Source organism: Staurois parvus, unplaced genomic scaffold, assembly GCF_062004578.1.
Source record: "Staurois parvus isolate SC_StPar_1 unplaced genomic scaffold, SC_StPar_1.0 ptg000694l, whole genome shotgun sequence".
Classification (NCBI taxonomy): domain Eukaryota; kingdom Metazoa; phylum Chordata; class Amphibia; order Anura; family Ranidae; genus Staurois; species Staurois parvus.
In genome coordinates, this window is record NW_028318490.1 from 3,912,258 (window position 1) to 3,940,189 (window position 27,932).

At 39.2% G+C, this 27,932-nt stretch overlaps 1 protein-coding gene across 3 annotated transcripts in view; it reads right to left on the reverse strand.

Moving 5' to 3' along the window:
- Positions 1-5,629: 5,629 nt before the first annotated feature.
- The window catches only part of BAD (BCL2 associated agonist of cell death), a 40,954-nt gene continuing 18,651 nt past the window's right edge, over positions 5,630-27,932 (reverse strand). Inside the window, exons 3-5 of one of the 3 annotated variants that reach the window (XM_089652828.1) lie at positions 14,092-14,267; positions 12,766-12,871; positions 5,630-6,457 (exon numbers count right to left, since the gene is read on the reverse strand). In XM_089652828.1, the coding sequence (XP_089508954.1) occupies positions 6,402-6,457; positions 12,766-12,871; positions 14,092-14,267 (338 nt within the window). In that variant the 3' untranslated portion in view covers positions 5,630-6,401. Of the gene's footprint in view, positions 6,458-12,711; positions 12,872-14,091; positions 14,268-27,932 lie in introns of all 3 variants that reach the window. The other 2 variants (XM_089652830.1, XM_089652829.1) reach the window with 2 other exon arrangements.

The following is a 27,932-nucleotide window of genomic DNA, read 5'->3' on the forward strand; positions in this document are numbered from 1 at the left end:
TGCATAGTTTTAATCTCATATGCCTGAGCCATGCAGATTTTATTTTTCTTTCAGTACAGGCTAACCAGCCAAAATGACAGTCAAATCTTGATTCACATGCAAATTTAGTTCTGCACGGAGATTCTGGTAACTAATGACAAATAGCAATATACTGGTAAGAGAGCGTCAGAGAAAATCTGTATCCAAGGTGACATGGGAAATGTTCTTTTTTTCATCTGCTTTGCTGACCATTTTGTTGACTCTACAGCACACAAGCTATTTTTGGTTTTAGCATGCATTCTTAGGGGAAAGGCTGTTATTTTTTTTGTAAACAGCACATAAAAATTGGAGTGGAAAGATGCCACTGTTCAGGGACTGAACAAACCAGTTTTGTAGTCATAAATAACAAATTTTACTTACCGGTATTTAAAAAATTCCTTGAACAGAGTTCTGTGCACTATGGCCAATAAAAAAATTTATAATAATCCTGCACGCTTCTATGGATAACAATTACCCTCCTAAAAATACCTCAGTGTGAATACAAAATATATAATAAATTAATTAGTTTTTCCAAAAATGAAATAACCCTTATCTCATATCAGGAATAACTAATAAATACCGTGACCAGTGCATCGCTACAATATATAGTAAAATCACTAAATTATATAAAAAATAATATATAAAAGTCCAATTATCTTCATTAGAATACTTCCATCCTTCTGCAACCACCAAGTGCTCCAAAGAATATGAGTGCAATTATTCCACCACCAAATGTCTGCTAACCTCTAGCTGTGTGACCTTACATAGTATTATGTTTGGTCTAAGTGCGCTTTTGGTCCCAAAATGGACACTGAAGATCAACTTGATGAATTCCAGAATACAATTCCCACCATCACATCACTTCATAAACAAGGGAAATGTGAATCACCATAGATTATTATTATTATTATACAGTATTTATAAAGTGCCAATGGTTCGCTCAGCGCTGTACATTACAAAGGGGGACAGAACATGTGACAGAACAATACCAATACAATGCAAAACATGAGGGGATCGATGGCCCTGCTCTTTGGAGCTTACAATCTAGGAGGGAGGGGATAGTGGTACAGGAGGAGATAGCTGTGGGGATGGAGTGGTAGGAAGAGTGGAGGAGGTCGGCAAGTTAGCAGGGGGTGGGGTAGGCTTCCCTGAAGAGGTGGGTTTTCAGGGTGCGCCTAAAGGAGAGGAGAGTAGGTGATAATCTGATGGGTTGGGGCAGGGAGTTCCAGAGGATGGTTGACACCCTGGAGAAGTCCTGGAGGCGAGCATGGGAGGAGGAGACCAGGGAACTAGAGAGAAGGAGGTCTTGTGAGGAGCGGAGTGTGCGTGCTGGGCGGTACTTGGATATTAGGTCAGTGATGTAGTACGGGGCAGTATGGTGGACAGCTTTGTACGTCAGTGTTAGGATTTTGAATTTGATCCGTTGCGCAATCGGAAGCCAGTGGAGGGATTGGCAGAGGGGGGTGGCAGAGATGGAGCGGTTGGAAAGGTGAATGCATCTGGCAGCCGTATTCAGGATCGACTGAAGCTGGGATAGCCAGCGGCGAGGCAGGCCAGTGAGGAGGGAGTTGCAGTAGTCGAGTCGTGATATGATGAGGGAGTGGATGAGCTGTTTAGTGGTTTCTGGGGTTAGGAACGTGCGTATTTTGGCGATGTTGCGGAGGTGGAGTCTGCACGAGTTTGTTAAAGATTGGACTTGGGGCTGGAAGGATAGGTTGGAGTCCAGAATGACACCAAGTACTCTGGTCTGCAGGGCGGGTTTGATGGTGGCATTGTTGGATGTGACGGAGAAGTCAATGGGGGGTGGTGTCCGGGCTGGGGGGAAGACAAGAAACTCGGTTTTGGAGAGGTTCAGTTTAAGGATAGTTTATAGGCTGACTGTACCTGGTGCGGTTGGGCACCTTTTTTGTGAGTGCACAATTCGTTTAATTTTGAAATATTAAAATGTTTTAAAGTTTATGCACGTGGAGTCTTTTCTTTATGAGGTGATATGATGGTGGGAGTTGTACTCCGGATAAGTTGTAAACCATAGCTGGAATCCATCAAGTTGATCTGTGCACTATGGCGATTCCTTCTCTGCCAATCAATACTAGCAGATCTTAAAACCAATTCACACTTATATACATATTGTAGCAGCTATAAATGAATGGGTCCTTACAAGTTCCATTTAAGGCTAGATTTACATTTATGCATGTGCAGCAATGCAAGTTAAACCCCTGGGTTAAAATGTGCCTTATCACAATGCATCGTTTAGGTGCTGTGCCATCTGTTCTAAATAGCACCTGAGTGTACATGTAGGCAGGTGGCAGCACTTGGGCTGCTAGTCTGAAGAGCACTTCGTTGTTCTGTGAGTGATGCAGCAATCGCACTGTCACTTCCCAGTTGTGTTGCAATAGTAAGCCAAGCAATAATATGACCTCTGCTTTCTACTGGCACTTGTGAAGTTCAACATTGGACCAAAGGTTCCTCTGGACTTCAGCCGCCATCTTGGGAACCCATTGGTTCACTCAAGATTTGGGCAGCCAGCTTTTTTATACAGAGGGGCTATATATAGCTCTTCCCTGGAATATTGGGGGCCTGCAGTGTGGGAAGTTCAGGCAAGGACAGGAACCTATTTTGTCAGCGAGAAACAGACCTCTAGCTAGCAAGTGGTTCCTGGCAAGGATGCACAGCACAGGTCTATGTGGAGCTTTTTCTGAGAAAGGACAGAGGGCTAAGAGGGGTCTCAGACCAGAAGCTCCAGTATCCTGGACCAGTAAAAATATACAGTATAACAGCTGGTCTAAGGAAGTGGCATCACTGGGAATAGCTTACTTAACCACTCGTTTACCGGGGTCATTTGTTAATTTTTTTTAACACGTTAAAATATGCAATTTTTACAACAAAATTACTTTAAACCCCCAAACATCATATATTTTCTGAAAGCAGATACCCTGTAGAATAAAATAATTGTGGGTAGGTTTTTTGTTGCATGATACTTACGTTACTGTTTATCAAATGCATATTTTTATGAAAAAATGCACTAAAATTAATTAAACCTTCATTAACTGGCTTAGGTTTCAGCATCTGAGAACTACTCCTTTTAGTTTCACCCTTTTCTTTTATGCTATATTCAATTTCTTCCCCTCTCTGTCATTTCTTTTCTTTCTTTCTTTCCTCTAGGCCAGGCTGTAAAGTGTCTTTTGCAGGGTGATGGCATCCAGGTCCCTTTCTGTGACCCTCCACCATCTTTTCTCTTTTTCGTTGTCTGCATTAGGACGGTTATGTTAGTTCTTAATTAACCACTAATTTCCCTGTTTATTATACTACTCATTATATATTTGGTCACAATTGTAATCTTTATTTTTCAATCATCTTCTTATAATTTTTGCAGTTCTCTAGCGCCTCTCCTAACATGAACCATTCACCACGACAAGACCCTCCACTGTCCATTCCCAGGTAGGTTAAAAAAAAAGAAAAGCCTAGAGTCTAAGTGCAATGTATTTGCAATACCTTGTTTAACCACTAGCCTACAAGGCACTTATACCTCCTTCCTGCCCAGGCCAATTTCCAGCTTTCAGCTCTGTCACACTTTGAATGACAATTGTGCGGTCATGCAACACTGTACCCATATTAAATTTGTATCATTTTTTTGAGACAGATAGAGCTTTATTTTGGTGGTATTTAATCACCTCTGGGTTTTTTTTTCTTAAACAAGCCAAAAACCACTGAAAATTTAGTTTTTGTTATAAAATTTTGTAAATAAGTGATTTTTTTCTCCTTCACTGCTGTGCACTAATAAGGCTGCAGTGATGGGCACTGATGGACACTGAAAGGCAGCACTCATAAGGCACTGACTGGCACTGTTAGGCTGCACTGACTAGCACTGATGGGTGACACTGAAAGGCAGCTCAGATGGGCACTGATATGTGGCATTGATGTGCACTGGTAGGCACTGATATGTGGCACTGGCAGGTAGCATGGATGAGCACTGGCAGGTGGCACTGGTGGGGCTACACAGATCATCAGTGCCCTGATGATCAGTGCACATGTCCCCTCTGAGGAATGCCGATTACCGGCTCTGCTCTCCTCTCGAGCTGTCAGCGTGACAGTAAATCATCAACATTTCAAGCTTTGCAGCACCCCAAATCAAAGTAGAGTGTCTAAAAAGTGGTCTACTGTTTTTATTAAGTAATAAACATATTTCCTATTGGGAAATATTGGGGATATTTTGGACTTGTTGGGAAGATATCTCCTTGATTTCTGACCGGGAGACACTGCAATAAGAAAAGACTCCCCAAAATCAGAAACAAAGTAGGAGTATACCCCTAATAGGGACACTTGTATGGTAACAAATGTGAATTGCGGAATTTCAGCTCACTTATTGTCATTGGCAGGGCTGGAGGCCCTGAAACTGTGAGATCTTACTGCTGAAACCCACAACAAACATTGGGAAAAAAATAAGTGCTCATTTGGGCTTAAAGAGTAACTCTACTGTTTGAGAAAAAACATTCCTCTTTGAGCGATTTATGTACATCAGGGATTTTAATAAACTTTGTTGCAGATTCCTACTTTTTCTTGCGCACAGGAAGTAAGTCTTTTTGTCTATGTCCATATGCAGAGTGAATCTGTACAGTAGATATTTTATCATTATCAATCAGCTGCTGAACCTGCAGGGCTTTGATGAGGAAAATTGCAAGGTCTACATCCCTCTAGACATGATCTCCCTTTGGGAGTATCTCAACAAAAATGCCATTTTTGTTGCAGAGAATGCCTAAAATCTAACTTCTGTTAGTGAAGACTTTTGGGAAAATCAGTAAGCCAATCACACAAGCATGAAACGGCATTTGTGGTGGCGTTCTGTACACCAACCCCCAGGTTGCCGTATTGCATTGCTTTTTACAGGAAATTACAGCTCTGCAGATTAAAAGGGAACGGCAATTTTTAATATCATTCGGCTAGAACAGTGATCTTCAAACTGCAGCCCAGGGTCCATATGCAGCCCTTTTCCTGTTTTTATCTGGCCCTTGGGGTGGGGGGATTATTCCCCCCACTGTCAGTAACAGTGGGACATAGTTCCTGCCTGACAATGAGACACTATTCTTCCCACTGACACCAACAATGGGGCACTATTCCTCCCACGGACACAAATGGGGCACTATTCCTCCCACTGACACCAACAATGGGGCACTATTCCTCCCACTGACACCAACAATGGGGCACTATTCCTCCCACTGACACAAACCATGGGACACTATGCCTCCCCCTACTACCAAAGAGTTGACACAATTTACTCCCACTGGCCACATTCTGCCCTCCATAAAGTTTGGGAGGGCAGTAAACTGGCCCTATGTTTAGAAAGTTTGGAGCCCTCTGAACTAGAACATTACTTGTGTTGCAGTTGTATACTCTTATTTTTTTTATTTGCTATTTTCCCAGTTACCCTTTAGGTTCCAGTTTACTAGAAAAACACCATAGCAACCAATAAGATTCTTTTTTCTTTCTATTTTCAAATCTCAGCTTGAAAAAAGGCCAGCGCAGAGGAAAATCTCTGCTCTGATTAACACAGACCTTTTTCTCTCACCTATACATATAAATATGGTCAAAGAAAAATGACTCAACCAAGAACACATTTGCATATAATCATTTATTTCAGCACCAGAAAGGGCCAACATATGATATAATATGCTGGCACAAGACAGTGTTGTTTATCCTGGCTCAATTCAAACAATATTGCAGTGGTTACCTGCCTTACATTTTATATTACAAAATGCTTATTACTTTATATTTCAACAGTTGTGCTTAGTAAAAAGAGTATGAAAATCTTGCAAATTGTTATTTTTCTAAGTAAAAACATTATAACAATAAAAAGTTCACATTTTATTCTGATGTTTCATCCCTTCTAAAATCATTTTTGTTCATTTAAATTTACCCTGTATAGAGAAAACAAATGAAAGATTTCTTCACACTGTATAGCAGACACCATAAAGGTACTTACACTTACCTTGGGCTGGTATCCACTGCCAGTGCCCCCTAAAATCCATAAGGACAGGGCTAAGCATGCTCAGTCACACTGTACAAGACAGCATTTGAATATGGCAATTGGCTGCTCAGATGCCCAGGGTAGAATCGGGGAGGGAGTATCCTGTGTGCTCCGTATCTGGATTGAATGGTATTTAGGGAGGCTTTGGCAATTGACTTGAATGGACAAGTGAGGTAAACTTATGGTGCTTGCTGGGCAATGTCATGCTTACGTTAGTCTTTTTTTCTCTATACAGATTTAATATTGCATTATTTCTTGTATAATTGTTAACAATAAAACAAAATAATGTGGCACATTTCATAATCCACCTCACAAATCATCATGCAAGGTTTCTGTTCAGTGGTTAAGTCCATTTTCCTTTCTATAAATAGCAATGTGCACCCAAAAAGAAGAAGAGCGCCACCATCTGTATTGCAGCTGTAAAGAAAATATGAAACACATATTAAAAACAATTTGCAGAAAAACACAAGCTTACTAAAAGGTTTTATTATTTTTTGTTTTCTTCGATGGCTTGTGAAATGCATGCAAACGTTACTTTAGAAAATCCAAGCGATGAAAGCATTGTTTAAAGCAATTACAAAATATGCAAATTAATGCAGCTTTGTAATCATTAAACAGCAAGAAATGTGAGTATCTGAATTTGACCCTAGCGTCAGCCTCTTGCAGTCCCTGTACAACAGAGCTGATGTATGAAGAAGAAGCAAGGCAGCAATCAGTTCATGTGCTGACAAGGAGCATGCTGATAAGATGAGAAAAGCATTGTGACAGACAGATGAGCTCATCACTATACTGCTTCTCCCATCATTGTTAATGGTTTGGGATACAGTAGAGAAGGGTTACATCCTCTGTGAATCTTTAACTGCTGTTGGTGTCCCTGCTGAGGAAATTCACTCTATATCTGTCCTGGTGATCACTGTCACTGGAATAAAAACCAATAGAAAATACAAAGTTTTACAGCTGTCACAGCAACAAAAGATGAGGTGAGATCTTCTAGTGGGGAGACCTGCTCCTGTAATTAAGTCAGAGGAAATTTCCCCTTTGTGTGCCTGTAAGTGAAGGGAGTACCCCCCCCTTCCTTGTTTTTGTATATGTAACCCCCTAGGGTTTTGACCATTCCCTAATTTATCCAAAACCATCACAAGTATTCTGTGAACATTAAAACTCTGCCCTCTATAAATAAACAACATAAAAGTTCTCTATATTGAGTGTCCAAAAAAACCCCATTTGCAATAAAAATGCAGTCTATGGTGAAACTGTGCAATATTCTTCCAAGGAGGTTAGTGCAGAAATCACAGGGCCGTGCTCTCCTCCTGTGTTTCCACACTCACCAACAGAGTCTAGTGTACATATACTGCATATCATTTGGTATTGCTGGGACTTGTATTCCTCCATATTGATGGCTCCTCCGCCATGATAACAGGATTCAAAGGCCGATGTGCTCTCTCACATGAAAAAGGAATAGCAAAAGGGTCCACATAGCGTAATTCCATTTTTATTAAGAGAACATAAAAATAGGTTGCAGTCGCATAAAAATCAAAATAGAAAAAAGGCACAAAATGCTGAACCAGAAGTGACGCACCGGCGTGTATTTTTGCAGCTTCCAGTGACGTCACATCCAGGCAGTGGAACTTCCGGTTTGGCGGTTTGTGCCTTTTCTGTTTTATTGTACGTGAGTGCAAATGAATAACTAGGAGGAAACTAAATCACTGCGGATGGAAAAGATAAAGTGCTCATTACCCTACATTAGTGAAAAAACAAAAACAAAAAAAAACCCATAAAATGGACATTAGTACATGGACTTTATAGGCCCCATACCAAATTATCATAAAATAAACAATCCTTATTAATGCACAATTAAAATAAATAAGTTAAAAACAATTTATACTTAAAACATAATAGCATCCTGCACCCTTATGTCGATTGAGATGGTGGCCATATACTCTGAAGACGGTATACAATGTCCAGATGGTACAAGAAATATGATAATTCAGATATTGCCACCATCCATTCACATAAGGCTCAACACGTTTCATGTATTCTGCTTCTTCGGGAGCACAAAAGGTGCATAGTTTGGATTGCTACCTAAAGAATAAAATGCAACACACAAATATAAACGTGCAAATATATACAGATGTATAAAGCAAACAGAGTTTGGATACTAATAATGTCATTGCATTTACAAAAAGGCATCAGCAGAAGCCAATCCCACAGGTAGTATGCCTAAAGGGGCTGCAAGATATCCCCCCACCAGGACAAACCAAGGTGGCAATTTCTGAATTGTCATATTTCTCGTACTATCTGGACTTTGTATACTATCTTCAGAGTTTATGCAAATGCAGCCTATTTTTTAGATTCTCTTATTAAAAATAGAATTATGCTATGAGGACCCCTTTTGCCATTCCTTTATCATGTAAGAGCACATCAGCCTTTGAATCCTGTTATCACAGTGGAGGAGCGATCTATAAGGAGGAATACAAGTCCCAGCAATACCAAGAGATCTGCAGTATGGGCGCACTATACTCTTAATATTATCCACAGCTATTGGTGAGTGTGGAAACACAGGAGGGAAGCAAGGCACTGTGATCTTTGCACTAACCTCCTTGGAAGAATATTGAACAATATCACCATAAACTGCACTATTGATTGAACTTTATTGCAAATGTTTTTCTTGGACACTCAATATTATGTTTTATATTTATTTATAAAGGGCAGTGCTTGGAGTTCCTACATCTTGATTTTGATTTAGAGGGTGTTAACCCGATCTTAGCAGAAGCCTTTATTGTTTATTACATTTTGGATGATATCACTATTTATTTGCTATCTCAAATATTTTCACTCCTTTTAAAAAAAATGTATTTTTACTTATTTTTACTCTGGTGTAGTAAGAGCAATCATAGCCTGGGTATGTTTATAGGTTTTTATGCTGTGAGCAGTCACTGCACGTGTATCTTCCTGGTGCATGTCTTTTAAACAACAGTGATTGATTCAACGTTGGTGTACAGAAGGAGGTTGTTGTTTGTTCAGTGCTTTATTAATATGTTTGAATGTATTCTGCATTCACTTCACTGGTTCCTAGGACGAAGGTTACCCGCATCATAGCAACCAATGACGCAGAACAGAAAAAAAAGATCCATAGCTCCAGACAAGCTTCTCTTGCACATGGACAACCTGGGTACTGGCCATCACAGTCTGTCTCCACACTTCACTGAAGATAGGAAAAAAAAAAAAAATCATCCGCACTCCAATTATCTCTTCTTGCGGTATTTTTAATAATCAGTCTATTGACTGCACACAGTGATGTTGCCAACCCAAAACCAGCCTTCATAGACGTGTTTAGCCAACCCTGGCTTGCTCACAAGGATAGGGGAAGGACTAGCACTGAGGAACAAGTGTCCATTATGGACTCTCCAACCTCGGTGCATGAATTGATAAAATGATGTGCTAGTCTGTGACAAGTACAGTTGCAAGAAAAAGTATGTGAACCCCTTGGGATTACGTGGCGTTTTGCATGAATTGGGCATAAAATGTGCTCTGAACGTCATCTAAATCACAACAATAGAAGAACACAGTCTGTTGAACAGAATACTACACAAACATTAGATGTTGCCATGGTTTAATTGCACATAACATGTAAACATTCACAGTGCAGGGAGGAAAACGTATGTGAGGCCCTAGCTTAATGACTTCTCCCAGAGCTAACTGGAGCCAGGAGTGAGCCAACCTTGACTCCAATCAGTGTGATGATATTGGATGTGTTGCTGACAGTTGTCCTGCCCTTAAAAACACACACCTGTTATGGGTTTACTGGTTTCAAGAAGCACTGTCTCATGTGAACCATGCCTCGCAGAAAAGAGCTCTCAGAAGACCTACGATCAAGAATTGTTGACTTGCATGAAGCTAGAAAGGGTTACAGAAAGTATCTCCAAAGGCCTTGATGTTCATGTGTCCACGGTAAGACAGACGGTCTACAAATGGAGAAAGTTTAGCACTGTTGCTACTCTCCCTAGGCGTTTTCATCCTGTAAAAATGACTGCAAGAGCACAGCGCAGAATGCTGCATGAGGTAAAGAAGAATCCCAGAGTGTCAGCTAAAGACCTACAGAAATCTCTGGCACATGCTAACATTTTTGTTGACGCATCTACAATAAGGAAAACATTAAACAAGAATGGAGTACATGGGAGGACACCACGGAGGAAGCCATTGCTGTCCAAAAAGAATATTGCAGCATGTTTGAAGTTTGCAAAAGAGCACCGGGATGTTCCACAGCACTACTGGCAAAATATACTGTGGACAGATGAAACCAAGATTGAGTTGTTTGGGAAGAACACACAACACTATGTGTGGAGAAAAAAAGGCACAGCACACCAACATCAAAACCTCCTCCCCACTGTAAAACATTGCAGAGGGAGCATCATGGTTTGGGGCTGCTTTGCTGCCTCAGGGCCTGGACGGATTGTTGTCATTGATGGGAAAATGAATTCCAGAGTTTATCAAGACATTTTGCAGGAAAACGTACGACCATCTGTCCGCCAACTGAAGCTCCACAGAGGATGGGTGATGCACAAGGACAATGACCCAAAGCATACAAGTAATTCAACAAAACAATGGCTGCAACAGCACAGAATACGCCTTCTGGAGTGGCCCAGTCAGAGTCCTGACCTCAACCCGATTGAAATGCTGTGGCATGACCTTAAGAGAGTGATTCACACCAGACATCCCAAGAATATTGCTACACTGAAACAGTTTTGTGAAGAGGAGTGGTCCAAAATTACTCCAGATCGTTGTGCAGGTCTGATCTGCAACTACAGGAAACGTTTGGTTGAGGTTATTGCTGCCAAAGGAGGGTCAACCAGTTATTAAGTCCAAAGGTTCACATACTTTTCCTCCCTGCAATGTGAATGTTTACATGTTATGTGCAATTAAACCATGGCAACATCTAATGTTTGTGTAGTATTATGTTCAGCAGACTGTGTTCTTCTATTGTTGTGACTTAGATGACGTTCAGACCACATTTTATGCCCAATTCATGCAAAACTCCACGTAATCCCAAGGGGTTCACATACTTTTTCTTGCAACTGTATATGAATCAGCAGCAAGCAACTGTTATTTTTGGTGCTGCACCCAGACGGAAGTCTAAAGAGGTGCCTAGGACACCCGTTATAAATTCCCCAGAGTCTGTTGTTGTAGTGCCAGCCAAAACTATATCTAGTAGTGTTTTTTGTTTTTAAACAGAAACCACATCCTATGGCCTTATTTAAGCAGCCGAGGACACAGGCATTAACAAAAGGAGGTCACTACAAATTTTGGGGTGGATTTTGTTTCTGCCCATATATTATTATTATACAGTATTTATATAGCGCCAAAAGGTTTGCTCAGCGCTGTACATTATAGTGGGGGACAGAACATGAGACAATACAGTAACAAAACAATACACGAGGGGTTCGAGGGCCCTGCTCTTTCGAGCTTACAATCTAGGAGGGAGGGGATTGTGGTACAGGAGGAAGTGGCTGAGGGGGATGGAGTGGTAGGAGGATTGGAGGAGATCAGCTGTTAAGTGAGGGTGGGGTAGGCTTCCCTGAAGAGATGGATTTTCAGGGTGCGCCTAAAGGTGAGGAGGGTAGGTGACAGTCTGATGGATTGGGGTAGTGAGTTCCAGAGGATGGGGGAAGTCCTGGAGAAGTCATGCAGTCGGGCGTGGGAGGAGGAGACCAGGGAGCTAGAAAGTAGGAGGTCTTGTGAGGAGCGAAGAGTATGGGTTGGGTGGTATTTGGGTATCAGGTCAGTGAGGTAGTTTGGGGCAGCGTTATGAATGGCTTTGTATGTCAGTGTTAGTATTTTGAATGTAATGCGTTGGGCAATCGGAAGCCAGTGGAGGGAATGACAGAGGGGGGTGGCAGAAGCGGAGCGGTTGGTAAGGTGGATGAGTCTGGCCGCTGAGTTCAGGATAGACTGAAGCGGGGATAGCCTGTGTTGGGGTAGGCCGGTGAGAAGGGAGTTGCAGTAGTCCAGACGTGAGATAATAAGGGAATGAACGAGTTGCTTAGTAGTGTCTGGGGTTAGGAACGTACGTATTTTGGAGATGTTGTGGAGGTGGAGTCTGCATGAGTTTGCCAACGATTGGACATGGGGTTGGAAGGACAGCTTTGAGTCTAGTGACACCTAGGACTTTGGCTTGCGGGGTGGGACTGATGGTGGCGTTGTTGGTCGTTATATATATATATATATATGATAGATAGGTCAGGGAGTTTGAATTAACACAAATATGCCGTGGACTAGTCATAGACACAGTGCAAAAAAAAATACATCAGGTTATGACAGCAGTTCTTATCCAAGGCGAAAAACTCTATGCAATATCAGAATGCATGCAAAGTTTAATTTTGGGAGACTGCGTTTGGGGCCGCTCATACGCAAGTTTGTCAAACTGGGATCAGCAGAGGTGTCCACTACATTCTCATAGACACAAATGGGCTTCCTATGTGCAGCACACAGTGGCTACAGCGGCTTAGAGGCACAACCTATTAACAGACTATGGGTGTTAGCGCCCGTGTGAATGATGCCAGAAAGTGTTCTCAAGTTTTACTACATCCTCTTATTAAAGACTTACAAATATTTATATGATCAGCAGAAAATATGCAGTAACATTATGATAACAGTACTTTAAGTATACATACCACAGTATTTTCTCCTTCACAAAAATCGTCAGTGCTTATCATTTTCTGACTCACTTCTGTCTTTGTTCTTTCTTCTAAAGAAGTTCAAAAATGTTTCTCCAAAACTCTTGCTAACAGTAAGCTGAGTGGCTGCATTTGCACTTTTAGGTCGAGGGAGACTCTGAATGGAAAAATCAATCATATGATTATCTTCTGCAAACGATTTTAGCATGTGAAAACAATAAAGTAAATTCAACAAACAATAAAAGTAGAATTCAAAGCAAAATAAAAACACGGTTTAGTGCAGTTATTTAATTTTGCTGAGAATACTGAATAATCACCTGCAATTGACCTTTGTTTTAAATATCCATAATCCACTATTCACACCAGAATCCAAGCTAATAATGAGACTTGTTTGTATTGAAATCCTAACAATTCAGACACTGGGTAAAAAAAGAATGAAAGAGCAAAGAAAGGGCCCTTACTTAGTGAGGCCCTCCAAGCAGGATGAAAAAAAGGGGAAGTGACAGCTATAGGATCTGAATAGTGGTGTCTTTATCAGGTAATATAGGGTGGCAGAGACATGCGAGTCATATGAGCAGTTTAGGAAAAAACATTATGCAATGGAAACGAACATGTTTTTTTACTTTCCAAAGTTAGCTGAATAACATAAGTTCTGTTTAAAGTAAATAAGCAACAGATGTTAAGGTATCTAGAAACTGGATTTAATAAAAATCAAGGATAAATCTATTAGACTTAAAGAAAGAGGAACCCATTGCAGATATTGGAGCAGTGTATGAATTACCATCCCAAAGGCAAGAGGTAATACACATACACACACACACACACACACACACACACACACACACACACACACACACACCACCTGCCTGGAGTTTGCATGTTCTCCCTGTGCCTGCATGGGTTTCCTCCGGATACTCCGGTTTCCTCCCACACTCCAAAGACATGCTGGTAGGTGAAATGGCTCCTGTCTACATTGGCCCTAGCATGTGTATGTATGGATGTGAGTTAGGGACCTTAGATTGTACGCCCCTTGAGGGTTAGGGACTGATGTGAATGTACAATATATATTTAAAGCGTGGCATAAATTGACGGCGCTATATAAGTACCTGAAATAAACAGGTTCAGGCATTTGCTGTGATGTTGTCATAAAATATCCAATTTTACCCTAAATTTCTCATGCTTTTCCCTCACGATCAAAAAATACACTGGCATGTTAAATAGGCTTCAAACAAAACTGTCTCCAGTGTGTGAGACTGGATGACTGTGGTAGCAGCATTAGACTGTAAGCTCCACCACAGCAGAGACAAATGTAAATGCTTCAACATATGCAAATGTTATACAAATACAGAATAATAAAGAAGGCATGGGAACATTTACCGTGAAGATTTGGTCAAATTCATCACTCATTCGTCTCAGCTCCCGTCCATAACGAGCTGCAACCATTAGAGAAGATGGAGCAGAGCGGGAACGTGAGCGGAAATGTTGAAGCTCTCCAACATTGTCTGTCTCTAAGGCTTCTGAAGCAGATTCTGTCCGTTGCCGAGTTTCTTTTCCTGTAAGACAATATTGTTAGAAATAACTTGAAAAAGCATAAAAATGTATAAAGTAGAGCAATGTCAAGTATATAATGTACAGCAAAGTATATGGCATGTCATGTTGTTAAATGTACAGTTCTCAGCATAAATGAGTACACCCCAACAGATTTGTCAGAAAACATTTACTTTCCTTTCAGAATCAACATTTTCTATGGGACACATTACTGCAGAACAGTCCCAAAAATGCGGGCCATTGATTGCAAACAAGATTTGTTCATTTACGCACACAAAAAAGTATTTTTCCTAAGAAATTCATTCAAGACCATGTTGCAAAAATGAATACACCCCAATGAAAGTTTTATGAGCAAAGCTAAAATTTTAGACAACAAAATCCTAATTAACAAAAATTCAACTACAGGTGAGTCGAATTTTTCATTTAACAGGTGTCCAGCAGACAGCGGATTATAAAAGGGCGTGACTTAAATAAATCCCCTTCCCATTTCATGCCGTCAGCAATGGCACCACATGGAAGAGAAATGTCACAAAGCCTGAAATTAATTTTTAAATGTGTGGTTTGAACACCATTTACATATGTGGGCGTGGCCTATGTATGCATTCACCACTATGTGAGAGCACGGGGGGACGGGGGCACTTTAAACTTTAAAAAAAAAAATGTATTTAATTTTTTGGGGGGTTTTTTTTTGCACTGTTCCTTTAAAAAAAATGTAATTACTTTTATTCGTATCACAAGAAATGCATGCATCACTTCTGATAGAAATAATTGGTGACAGGCCCTCTTTATGGAGAGATATGGGGTCAATAAGCATTGCATCAAAAAAAAAAAAAAAAAAAAAAAAAAAAAAAAGCAAAAGCTTGATCTGGTGCTTTAAAAAGAAAAAAGAAAATAAAATAATGGCCGGAACGGGAATTGGCATCGCTCCGGTTCTCCAAGGGCATAGAGATGTGTGGCGGCCGTCTTTCCTTCACACAGAGAGAAATGCACTGTAACCAGCATGTACAACATTTGCTGCCTTCCTTCCTTAAATAAGGGCAATAATTGCCACCTGTTTTTCAAAGAATGAATGACCTCACTAATAGAACTCCACACTGCTATTATTTTGAACATGCCCCTTTCAATTTGTGATTTAATTACACAAAATCAGCAGCATGCATGTCATGACTGTTGGGTCTGTTGGATTTCTATTACTCTACTACACCTGCTAGTAAATTATTTGCCATGTAGAAATATCATTTCTACCAAAAACAGTGATTGATCAGGTTAGTGATGTCTGACTGCTATTATTTTGAACACAACTGTATAAACTCATGAGGACCAAAAAGGACAGAGGATGCCCTGATAGTGTAATACTGCCTTTATTAATTACATGAAAGTTACTGCATTTACAAATGGCGGTATATATATACTGAGTTTTTTTCTCTCAGAATTTGTGATATTGTTGTCACATTATTATTATTATACAATATTTATAAAGCGCCAATAGTTCGCTCAGCGCTGTACATTACAAAGGGGGACAGAACATGTGACAGAACAACAACAATACAATGCAAAACATGAGGGGATCGAGGGCCCTGCTCTTTCGAGCTTACAATCTAGGAGGGAGGGGATGGTGGCACAGGAAGAGATAGCTATGGGGGATGGGGTGGTAGGAAGAGTGGAGGAGGTTGGCAAGTTAGCAGGGGGTGGGGTAGGCTTCCCTGAAGAGGTGGGTTTTCAGGGTGCGCCTAAAGGAGAGGAGAGTAGGTGATAATCTGATGGGTTGGGGCAGGGAGTTCCAGAGGATGGGTGACACCCATGCACAATAACCTCTTTTTGTCATAAATTCCTGCAACTGCTTCAGAGTTGCTGTAGGTCTCTTGGTAGCCTCTCTGACCAGTTTCCTCCTGGCTCTTTCTTCCAGTTTGGAGCAATGGGCTGATCCAGGGAGGGTCTGTGTTGTGACAAAATATAACCAAAGTATGAACTGCACTATAGTTCTAAACTGAGAATAAAAAATACAATAATGGCTGGTGCTGCTGTTCAAGTGTGTTGCTAGTACTAAACAGAAAATGATATACAGCACTCCACGGTGTAAATAACTAAAATTGATAATGTTCATCCCAATGAACCTTCAACTGACTTCAATTCAGAATATGCATGCATTTTCTTCTCAAAGTGCTCAGTGTTTAAACCACATAGTAAAGTGACAGGTGCTCTTTAAAAGTTCTTTTAAAAAGTTCTCTTCTTATAGTGACCTAGTTTTGACCACACTCACCAGATCTGGTGGACCCTGTGCTTTCACAATGGAGTCAAATAATGCTTTATCTGGAGGTGTTTAAATAATACCACTTCCTAAATAAATACACAAATTCAACTCCCCCACAGCACAATCAACACCTTCACCCCTGACGATGTAAACAATATAATACAGAATATGCTATAAATCAACTCCTCAATAACACAATACAAGTGAAATCCAATCCCTAAAAAGTCCACAATACCAAGAAAAATATATATAAACACAAATATGTCCTTCCTGTGTAATCACGATGAAAAAAATGCGTCCAAAGAAATTATTATCCTCCCAATGATTTCCATGATAAGTGTTACCTCAAAAAAAGAAAAATATCACATAGTGCATTATCTCTTATCAACCGTATATAAACAGGTGACTTCACTCTAGTGAGTATCCCATCAAAAAACTTTGCAGTGAAAAAAATAGTGAAAAATTGTGAAAAATAAAACTGTGAATCAAACCGTGAACCAACACTGTGTATGTGAATCACTCTTCAGTGCCCAAAAAGCAAACTAACACAGTGTACACTTCTAATTAAAATAAGGAGTGTGTACCCTTAGCAACAATCCAAAATAATCACGCCTATATTGAAATCCAATAAATGGTGAAAAATGGCCCTCCTGTAGATCTCCACAAGGTATATGCAACCTCCACGGCACTACCTGGATTCATCAGCCAAAGTGCTCCATGTGTCCCCATACACCTTGCTCCATCCAGATATAGATAGATAGATAGATAGATAGATAGATAGATAGATAGATAGATAGATAGATAGATAGACTTTAATCAATAAGCTTTTACTAAAACATCTCTCAAATTTTTAGTTTTCCTATATATAAATGTAGGCTTTTCAGGAATATACCTACTAATAGCTGCCACCATCCTACTTGGATTAATGGAATACCAAAGGGACAATTTCTGAGAATCATGAGAAATTGTACAAGATTGAACAGACAGAGATCATTAAGGATAGATTTATAGAAAAAGGTTATGGCCCTGTAGTATTGGAGAAGACAAGATTTGAAGTGAGTAAAAGTTATATAGGAAACAAGAACTGTAAACTTCAATCTAAAAAGAACATAAATAAAAATAATAGGGTGGAATATGCATTTATTTCAGGTTATAATAGCCAATATAAAGAAATTTAATCAATTTTTTTATAAATATTGGCCCTTATTAAGAAAAGATTTTGTTTTAGGACCAAATATTCCTGAAAAGCCTACATTTATATATAGGAAAACTAAAAATTTGAGAGATGTTTTAGTAAAAAAATATTATATCTCCTCCCAAACAAAAGTAAAAGCATATGTTTGATTTTAAAGGTTTTTATCCACGTAGAAAATGTAGTATTTGTAAAGTTACCAATATTAAAACAAGAGTGATCTCAGGTTTTACTTCATGTAGAATGGGTAATAGTTTTAATATTAAGGATTTTATTACTTGCACCACCCCCTTCGTTACGTATTTATTGGAACGTCCATGTCGGCTTCAGTATGTAGGCAGAACTTCGAGGCCGTTACAGAAAAGTAAACATGTTACGAACATTAAAAAAGGTAAAAAAGATCATTGTCTATCGAGACATTTTAGGGATTGTCACAACTGTGACCCGAGTGGTTTAACGTTTAGTGAAATCGATAGGATTGATACACACTGGAAGGGGGGTGATAAAATTAAGGCTATTTCAAAGAACGAAATGTTTTGGCTATATGAGCTACAAACTTTAAGACCTAGGGGTTTGACTGTAGATCTGGATCTGAATTGTTTTATTTCTAATTTTTAATGTGGGCTGTAACAATGAATGATTATTAAGATTGGAGTGTATGGGGAATTAATTATAAAAACATTTAATATTTTTATAATATTTTATATAATTAATAAAATTCTAAAAAATATTTTAGTATGTAAATTGATTTTTATAATTCTAAATTATTTTTAGTAGAATAGTTTGATGCTATACTGTATATGAATTTATAATTTTATAGATTTAAAAATATAATTTTAGTTCTTTTTAAAATTCATAACTTTTGGATGGATTCAGACTAGGTAAAGTTCCTTTTTTAATAATCAATATTCCATTATATGAATTAGTAGTCTATTGTATGAAATTTTAAACTTATAAAAAGGTATTATGTATGAAATTTTAAAATCATATTAGTTATTATGTATGTATATAGCTATATTAATTTTCATACTCACTGATATAGATATAGAGATATATATATATATATATATATATATATATATATAGATATGGAGCCCAGTAGAGACATACTGCCAGATGACTATATATTAATGTGTACATAGGAATCCTATGTTATTATTGTTACTGTAGGGCATTGTGCTATATAGATACTAATAGACAAATAATCTTCATACTCACTGATATATATGGAGCTTAGTAAGGACATATAGTCAGATGAGTTTATATTATTGTGTATATAGGATTGCTATGTTATTATGGTTATTGTAGGGCATTGCGCTATATGTGTACAAAGATTCTCCGCTGTTTTATTCCTCTGAGCATATGCCGGATAGTAAGGGCACTGTTCCCCTCTCTAACATGGCGGTGCGTGTTTCGGCGCTATGTAGAGGAGGAGTATAAATAGAACTTCCTTGTCTGACGATCGAATCCCTTATGATTAAGTCGATGACATAACGCGTCAAGTAAGTGAAGTGACGTCAGATGCTCACAGGAACCGGAAGTAGACTGGCGGCCATTTGGAAAAGGGAAAGGATCACCTGTTAGAGCCCGGACGTTTCTTGGATGGCAGAAAGGTTATTTATTATGTATACAAAGCGGTTTTAAAGGCTGGAATAATGTAAGCAGTATTTATCTGGAGGTGGATGTCTCTTTTTTTCTGATATCCTGCTGATTATCAGTCCATCCATTTAGCCATGTTATTAATAATGTATTATCTATAAACTCATGGGGACCAAAAGGACAGAGGATGCCCTTATAGTGTAATACTGCCTTTAATATTAAAAAAAAAAAATAATTGTATAATGTATTGCACTTACAATCAAAATAAAACAAACTTAAACCTGCCAGGCAAGCCGAGACAATCTTGGGGCGTCGCTGATCGCGTGCGTTCTACGGACAGGGTGTGACGTCGCTAGAAACCAGAAGCCTTATCCAATGTGTTTCGCCCCTCCCACTTCAGTGACAAGAAGTTCCTGTTTCTCAGGTCATCTAAATTCCTGTTCCTGTAATCAATGCACTTCCTGTTCCTGTATAAATGGGTGTACTCACTTCATTTCATTCACAGTAACGTCACTTCCTGTCCACCCAGATATTGATATGCCGACCTAGAGAAAAGCACTTTGCCGTCCATATACTGTTACTTAATTATAATCTAAATGAATTAGAAAAGAATCAAGTATTTAAAAAAATATAAAATTTCTTTTTAAACAGTCTCTTGATCAGAAATTGCACTTATATTACACATAGAACTTGCTTCCACTTTTACATTGCCCTCTATTGCTCATTTTGCCAATGACAGTGAAAAATTATGTTGTATATTTCCTTATTACTTCAAATATAATCTACCAAGAAAGGACAACAACCCTCTGTAAATTCTAATCCTAATCTAAATTTTACCAGTTGCAAATAAAACAGTTTTCCAGAAAGTCAATTTCAATATTAAGCCCCTTGGGGGTTAAAGTGCCTGGTGGATCCACCGGGTTTCATTCTGCGATATAGGTTTTTTAAAATCTTTCCCCCTCCAATATGGTTGAACCCTATCTATACCAAAACATTTAAGAAATGTGGCTTCCTTATTATGATACCTAAAATGTTTGGACATGCTGTGGTTCTTATACACTTTTTATATATTAATGATATGTTTTCCCAGACGTGTCTCTAACTTTCTGATTGCCCTCCCTATATACTGCAATTTGCACGGACCTTCTAAAAGAAAAGTTACATATCTCCCACAAGTAACACTTCCTAATCTTATAATCCCCCCTTCGGAGCTGGATTTAAAACAAGTGGTTTTTCTTACTCTTTAGCACATTGTTCTACACGCGATACATCATTCACAGCTAAAAAATCCCACTTGGTCCAAAAAGGTACTAGTTCTTTTAGGAGGGTTTATGACCTTTTTAAACCAACCTGGTCCTCAATGTGGGCGGTGTAGTATATATAAACTGAGGGGTCTTGGGTAATAATTTGGCTAAATTTTCATCCTTACGGAGTATCTGCCAATACCTCCTAATTATACACTCAACCTCTCTATATTGCCAACTATAACCTGTAATAAAAGCTACCACATAATCTTTCAATTTCCTTTAATTTCTAACAACTCCCCTCTATTCATTTCCTCTACTTCCCTTCTTACTGGCAAGGAGGCCTTCCCTTTTATACCGTTATCACAAAATGTATTAATTAATATGTCTGTTTGTGTATTGTAATCTATATCATAATTGCAGTTTCTGCTAATTATCATCTGACTCTCTTAGCCACCTAGGGTGGTAGCAACTATTAATGGGTATATACCCATTCCGATCAACATCTTTAAAATGGGTGTGCGTATATAACTTCCCTTCTCTTTTAAATACTGACAAATCCAGTTAAAAGACCATTTCCCTACTACTGCTTTCTTAAAACGAAATTCCATATCTATTGCTACCCATTTCCTTTCAAAATTGTTCAAATGATTCTTCTGACCCCTTCCATATTATAAAAATATCATGATATATTGTCTATATAGTTTGAACTGCCGTCTTGTCTCTGTAAAATTTCCTCATGTTCCCATTTACTCATAAAAAGATTTGCTACTGAGGGAGCATACTTTGCCCCCATTGGAACCCCTTTCTTTTGCCTAAAATATATTCCATAGTGCCAAAAAAATTGTTACGCATTGCTAAATCCAAGGCTTCTGTTTTAAACTAGTTTGTTGTAAAGCCCATGTAATTGCTTCAATTGCATAACTTTTTTTAATATTCGTATAGAGCGAATGAATATCTATACTGGCCAGTATGTAATTATGTCCAACTTTCATCTCCTTAGTGGTATTAATGAGATCCTTGCTATCTTTAAAAGTATGCAAGATACTCTTGGGACAAGGACTGAAGGAAGTAATCAATATACTCCCTCAACTTAGAAAACAGGATATCAACTCCACTAACAATGGGCCTTTCCGGGGGGTTTTGTTGGATTCTTTTTGGACCTTTGGTATATGGTAGATGACCGGGACCTTCAGGGCATCGGGTATCACACGGGTGTGGAAATTTTTCATATCATATCCCCTTCTCTGAAAATCCCCCCAGTATGTGTTATAGCCTCTGTCTGAAGTGTATGTGTTCCCTTCTCTCAAAAGATAACATTAGTTGTACACTGGTACTCTATATTGCGGGGATCCCGGATTTCCTCTTTCATCTGGCCTTGTGAATGGTCTTTTGAGATATTACTTTCCCACTCGCATTAGGGTTCGTGTTGTACCAAATACCTTCCACTTCTTAATAATAGACTTCATTGTGCTTCTAGGCATTGATAAAGCCTTTGAAAGTTTTTTGTATCAATCTCCTGATTTGTGCCTTTCCACAACTTTATCACAGAGATCTTTTGACAGTGCCTTGCCACCCATAGTTGATTGTTTGCTTCAGTTTGCACTAGCAGGGACTGAAATGCTCCAGGAAAGCTCTTTTCATCCAAATGACCACAGCTGAAAGTCAGATGGCTTTGCGCACCATTGAGCAGGTAACTAGCTACACCTGATTAAGTTTACAAGTCTTTTTTTTTTTTTTTTTTTTTTTTAGGAGGAAGGTGATTCTTTTTCCAACTCAGTAATTTTTAAAAACAAATTTCTGACATTGGTGTTACATCTTTCACTTGGATGTAATAAGTTGCACTAAGTAAATACAGCTAGATAAAACAAAAACTGTGTGTCTTCATTTCAGGCTGTAAAACAACAAAATGTGATTCTTTTAAAAGGGGGCGATTCTTTTCTATACCCACCGTATATTGTGCAACACAGTGTGCAGAAAGGAACAGTGGAGTGGTTTGAAGTATGAGAAGCACAGTGTGTCAATTACAAAATATACAGAACACTATACATAGTGGAGTTGTGTAAACTATAGAATGTACAGTATTGGGTGGTGTGAAATATTCAACACAAAGGGTTGGGCTGCAAATTAAACAAAGTGTTTGACACAGAGGTTTAATTCACATTTAGTAAATTAGGCCCAGAATGTACAAAAGTAATATTATATATATATATATATATATATATATATATATATATATATATATATATATAAAAAGACTGTACACCACAAAATGCAGATGCAGTGGTGTGGAGTATACAACGGATAGCAGTGGAGGGGTGTGAAGTATGCACAGTGTACAGAGTGGAGCTGTGGGATTTAGATAGCATACAACATAGTGTACAAAATGTAGTAGTATATAGTATAAGATAATGTACAGTGTGGAATCATGTGGATTATAGAATGGACAGCACATTAAGCCGAGTGGAGTCCAAAAAAAAAACAAAAACACAACAGTGCGAGTATTGATCATACAGCACAATAAACAGAATGGAACGCTGCAGTATGAAATGCACATTGTAGTATAAAAACATAGAGCACAACGTCTTGAAGAAGCATGGTGTATACAACATACTGCAAAATGTGCAGAGAAGAGCAGTGTGAAATATAGAAGGTAGATATCAGTCTACAGAATGGAGTGATTTGAAGCACATTACCTGCAGCAGTGTTCACGCAGGAGCTATATACAGTCAGGTCCATAAATATTGGGACATCGACACAATTCTAACATTTTTGGCTCTATACACCACCACAATGGTTTTGAAATGAAACAAACAAGATGTGCTTTAACTGCAGACTGTCAGCTTTAATTTGAGGGTATTTACATCCAAATCAGGTGAACGGTGTAGGAATTACAACAGTTTGCATATGTGCCTCCCACTTGTTAAGGGACCAAAAGTAATGGGACAGAATAATAATCATAAATCAAACTTTCACTTTTTAGTACTTGGTAGTAAATCCTTTGCATTCAATTACAGCCTGAAGTCTGGAAAGCATAGACATCACCAGACGCTGGGTTTCATCCCTGGTGATGCTCTGCCAGGCCTCTACTGCAACTGTCTTCAGTTCCTGCTTGTTCTTGGGGCATTTTCCCTTCAGTTTTGTATTCAGCAAGTGAAATGCATGCTCAATCGGATTCAGGTCAGGTGATTGACTTGGCCATTGCATAACATTCCACTTCTTTCCCTTAAAAAACTCTTTGGTTGCTTTTGCAGTATGCTTTGGGTCATTGTCCATCTGCACTGTGAAGCGGCGTCCAATGAGTTCTGAAGCATCTGGCTGAATATGAGCAGATAATATTGCCTGAAACACTTCAGAATTCATCCTGCTGCTTTTGTCAGCAGTCACATCATCAATAAATACAAGATCACCTGTTCCATTGGCAGCCATACATGCCCACGCCATGACACTACCACCACCATGCTTCACTGGTGAGGTGGTATGCTTAGGATCATGAGCAATTCCTTTCCTTCTCCATACGCTTCTCTTCCCATCACTCTGGTACAAGTTGATCTCGGTATCATCTGTCCATAGGATGTTGTTCCAGAACTGTGAAGGCTTTTTTGGATGTCGTTTGGCAAACTCTAATCTGGCCTTCCTGATTTTGAGGCTTACCAATGGTTTACATCTTGTGGTGAACCTTCTGTGTTCACTCTGGTGAAGTCTTCTCTTGATTGTTGACTTTGACACACATACACCTACCTCCCGGAGAGTGTTCTTGATCTGGCCAACTGTTGTGAAGGGTGTTTTCTTCACCAGGCAAAGAATTCTTCGGTCATCCACCACAGTTGTTTTCCATGGTCTTCCGGGTCTTTTGGTGTCGCTGAGCTCACCGGTGCATTCCTTCTTTTTAAGAATGTTCCAAACAGTTGTTTTGGCCACGCCTAATGTTTTTGCTATCTCTCTGATGGGTTTGTTTTGTTTTTTCAGCCTAATGATGGCCTCCTTCACTGATAGTGACAGCTCTTTGGATCTCATCTTGAGAGTTGACGGCAACAGATTCCAAATGCAAATAGCACACTTGCAATGAACTCTGGACCTTTTATCTGCTCATTGTAATTGGGATAATGAGAGAATAACACACACCTGGCCATGGAACAGCTGAGAAGCCAATTGTCCCATTACTTTTGGTCCCTTAACAAGTGGGAGGCACATATGCAAACTGTTGTAATTCCTACACCGTTCACCTGATTTGGATGTAAATACCCTCCAATTAAAGCTGACAGTCTGCAGTTAAAGCACATCTTGTTTGTTTAATTTAAAAACCATTATGGTGGTGTATAGAGCCAAAAATGTTAGAATTGTGTCGATGTCCCAATATTTATGGACCTGACTGTATATATAGATAGATAGATAGATAGATAGAATATATAGTGTTGAGTGGTGTCTGATACAGTGGGGTTTATTTACTAAAGCTGGTTCACTCAGAATCTGGTGTACTTCTGCATGGAAACCAATCAGCTTCCAGGTTTTATTAGTAAAGCTTAATTGAACAAGCTGAGTTTAGAAGCTGATTGGCTACCATGCACAGGTGCACCAGCTTTAGTAAATCTGCCCCACAATGTAGTACTGCTCAGTAATGAAGGTATGAAGCACAATGAGGAATAGTGCTCAATAGTGGATATAGGAAAAAGTGAGGGTCTGGTTTGAGTTAGATCTGCTGCATTAAAACTTCAATGATAGCCAAGAACACAAAAACCTGTACATAATTTAACTGAAGTCGTTCAAAGCTCATGATGGGAGGCGCAGGAGCTGATGATCTGCTGAGAATTGTAGCTAATGGAAGTGGAAGGGGAGTACAAAATATGAAAGTGCAGTGGAGGGTAAAGAACACAGCTGGACCTCATCTTGGGGGACACAGCACAGCAGATATGAGACGGAAGGTAGGCAAAGCAGGGCACCATAGGTGATTAACTAGAGCACACAGGGGAGGTAGATGGACATAGAAAGATTGCCCAGGAAACAACCACCAACCTGGTGGAGTGAACATGTAAAGGTGAAGGAGGAGCTTTGTCCTTTAGAGTGTAAGCTTTGTTGAACAGTTGTCTTATCCATCTAACAATGGTAGACTTTGAAGCAGGATGTCCCTTGCAAAGTCCTACGGGTAGGAACACTGGGGAGTCTTCTTGATAGAAGCTGGTGTTTTGAGGTAGACTCTGATGGCTCTGCCTACATCCAGGCAGTGAAGAGCAATTTTCTTTGGGTGCTTTGGAGCAGGGCACAGAGAGGGAAAGACTCTACCGCTTCATCAAGGCCCAGTCCTGTTTGTAGGAAGGCCAGAACATGAAGCACAGAGTGGGGGAGATTTGACTCTGACATATCTAGCTGAAAATGCTGGGGTGAAGGGCCTTTCCCCATAATCCTGGTGGTGATGACTGAGGTAATCTTCCTTTCAACTGTCCACTCCTGGAACGTAGACAGCAGAGATCACTGGACAGTGTTTCTATATCCCTGAGATGATTAGGCTTGATTCTTTTAAGGCTGAACAAGTCCAGGTAATCCCCTGGTGGGTGAGTCAAGCCACAGCTGTGGCATTGTCTGTTTGCATTCAAATTGTTTGTCCTTGCAGAGGGAGGGGTCCAGTGGTGCCAAGCCATTCTTATCACTCTGAGCTTCAGGATGTTGATGGGGAGCTTGGCTTCCTCCTGTGACTATGTTCCCTGAACTTTAAGGGACTGGAACACTACTCCGGCCTGAAAAACTTGCATCTGTCATACTCCCCTTCCAGTATTATGGCAGAAACGACTTCCCGATCATCAAAGTTGGGTTAGAGGTCCACCAAGCTGAGGAATTCCTTGTATGGCTGTATATGAACATGGGTAGGTTGAGAGAAGGAGAATGCTTGTTCCATTCCAACAAGATGTGTTGCAGAGGTCTTGAATAAAATTGGGCAAATTGGACAGACTGGAAGGAGGCCACCCTGATATCCAAAATTCTCATGGAGAATCTTAGAGGGGGTTCTCTTTGTTCTCAAGTCTCAAGCAAAGTTCTGAGAGACTGCAGACTCTGGAACAAAAGACTTTTACTTGGGCTGTGTCTAGAACAGGCCAAAATCTCCAGGCAAAGAGAAGGTTAGAGACCAGATTTTTGGAAGATGATCACCTGAAAAATGTGAATTGTCCTGGGCTGCATTGCAAAGAGCAAAATTATGGATAATCTCAAGGCACCCTTTAACCGCTTCCATACAGGGCACTTTTACCCCCTTCCTGCCCAGGCCATTTTTCAGGTTTCAGCACTCTCACACTTTGAATGACAATCGCACGGTCATACAACACTGTACCCAAACTAAAATTTTATAATTTTCTTCACACAACTAGAGCTTTCTTTTGGTGGTATTTAATCAACACTGGGGTTTTTATTTTTTGCTAAATAAAAAAAAAAATAAGAATGAAAATTTTGAAAAAAAAAAACCCACATTTTTCTTTGTTTCTGTTATAAAAGTTTGCAAATAAATAATTGTTCTTCATACATTTAGGCCAAGATGTATTCTACTACATTTCTTTGGTGAAAATAACCAAAATTAGGATGTATTATTTAGTTTGTAGGAAAGTTATAGAGTTCACAAACTATGGTATACAGTTGTGTTCAAAATAATAGCAGTTAGACATCACTAACCTGATCAACCACTGTTTTTGGTAGAAATGATATTTCTACATGGCAAATAATTTACTAGCAGGTGTAGTAGAGTAATAGAAATCCAACAGACCCAACAGTCATGACATGCATGCTGCTGATTCTGTGTAATTGAATCACTAATTGAAAGGAGCGTGTTCAAAATAATAGCAGTGTAGAGTTCTATTAGTGAGGTCATTCATTCTTTGAAAAACAGGTGGCAATTATTGCCCTTGTTTAAGGAAGGAAGGCAGCAAATGTTGTACATGCTGGTTACAGTGCATTTCTCTCTGAAATTCTGAGGAAAATGGGTCGTTCCAGACATTGTTCAGAAGAACAGTGTACCTTGATTAAAAAGTTGACTGGAGAGGGGAAAACATAAAAAAAAGCAAAATCTTCAAACATTTTTCAGTTTATATAGTGAATGTTTGAGTTTGTAAAGAAGAATACAAACACTGCTATTTTTTTGAACAGTCTAATATTCACTTTTCCTAATTGTTTTTAGAGGAACAACACAAATTTGATATATTTTTTTTCATGTTTTGATTTGGAATAGAATGTGTAGTGTTCCCAATGCATTTGTGTGTATGGAAATAAAAGCTATTAGAAGGATTTTGAGCTTTATTCACTTTTTTCAACACATTGCTATTATTTTGAACACAACTGTATATCTGAATTTTGATTAATCCTGAAGTACTGACGGCCAATCTAATTTCTTGAGGTCCAAGAATGT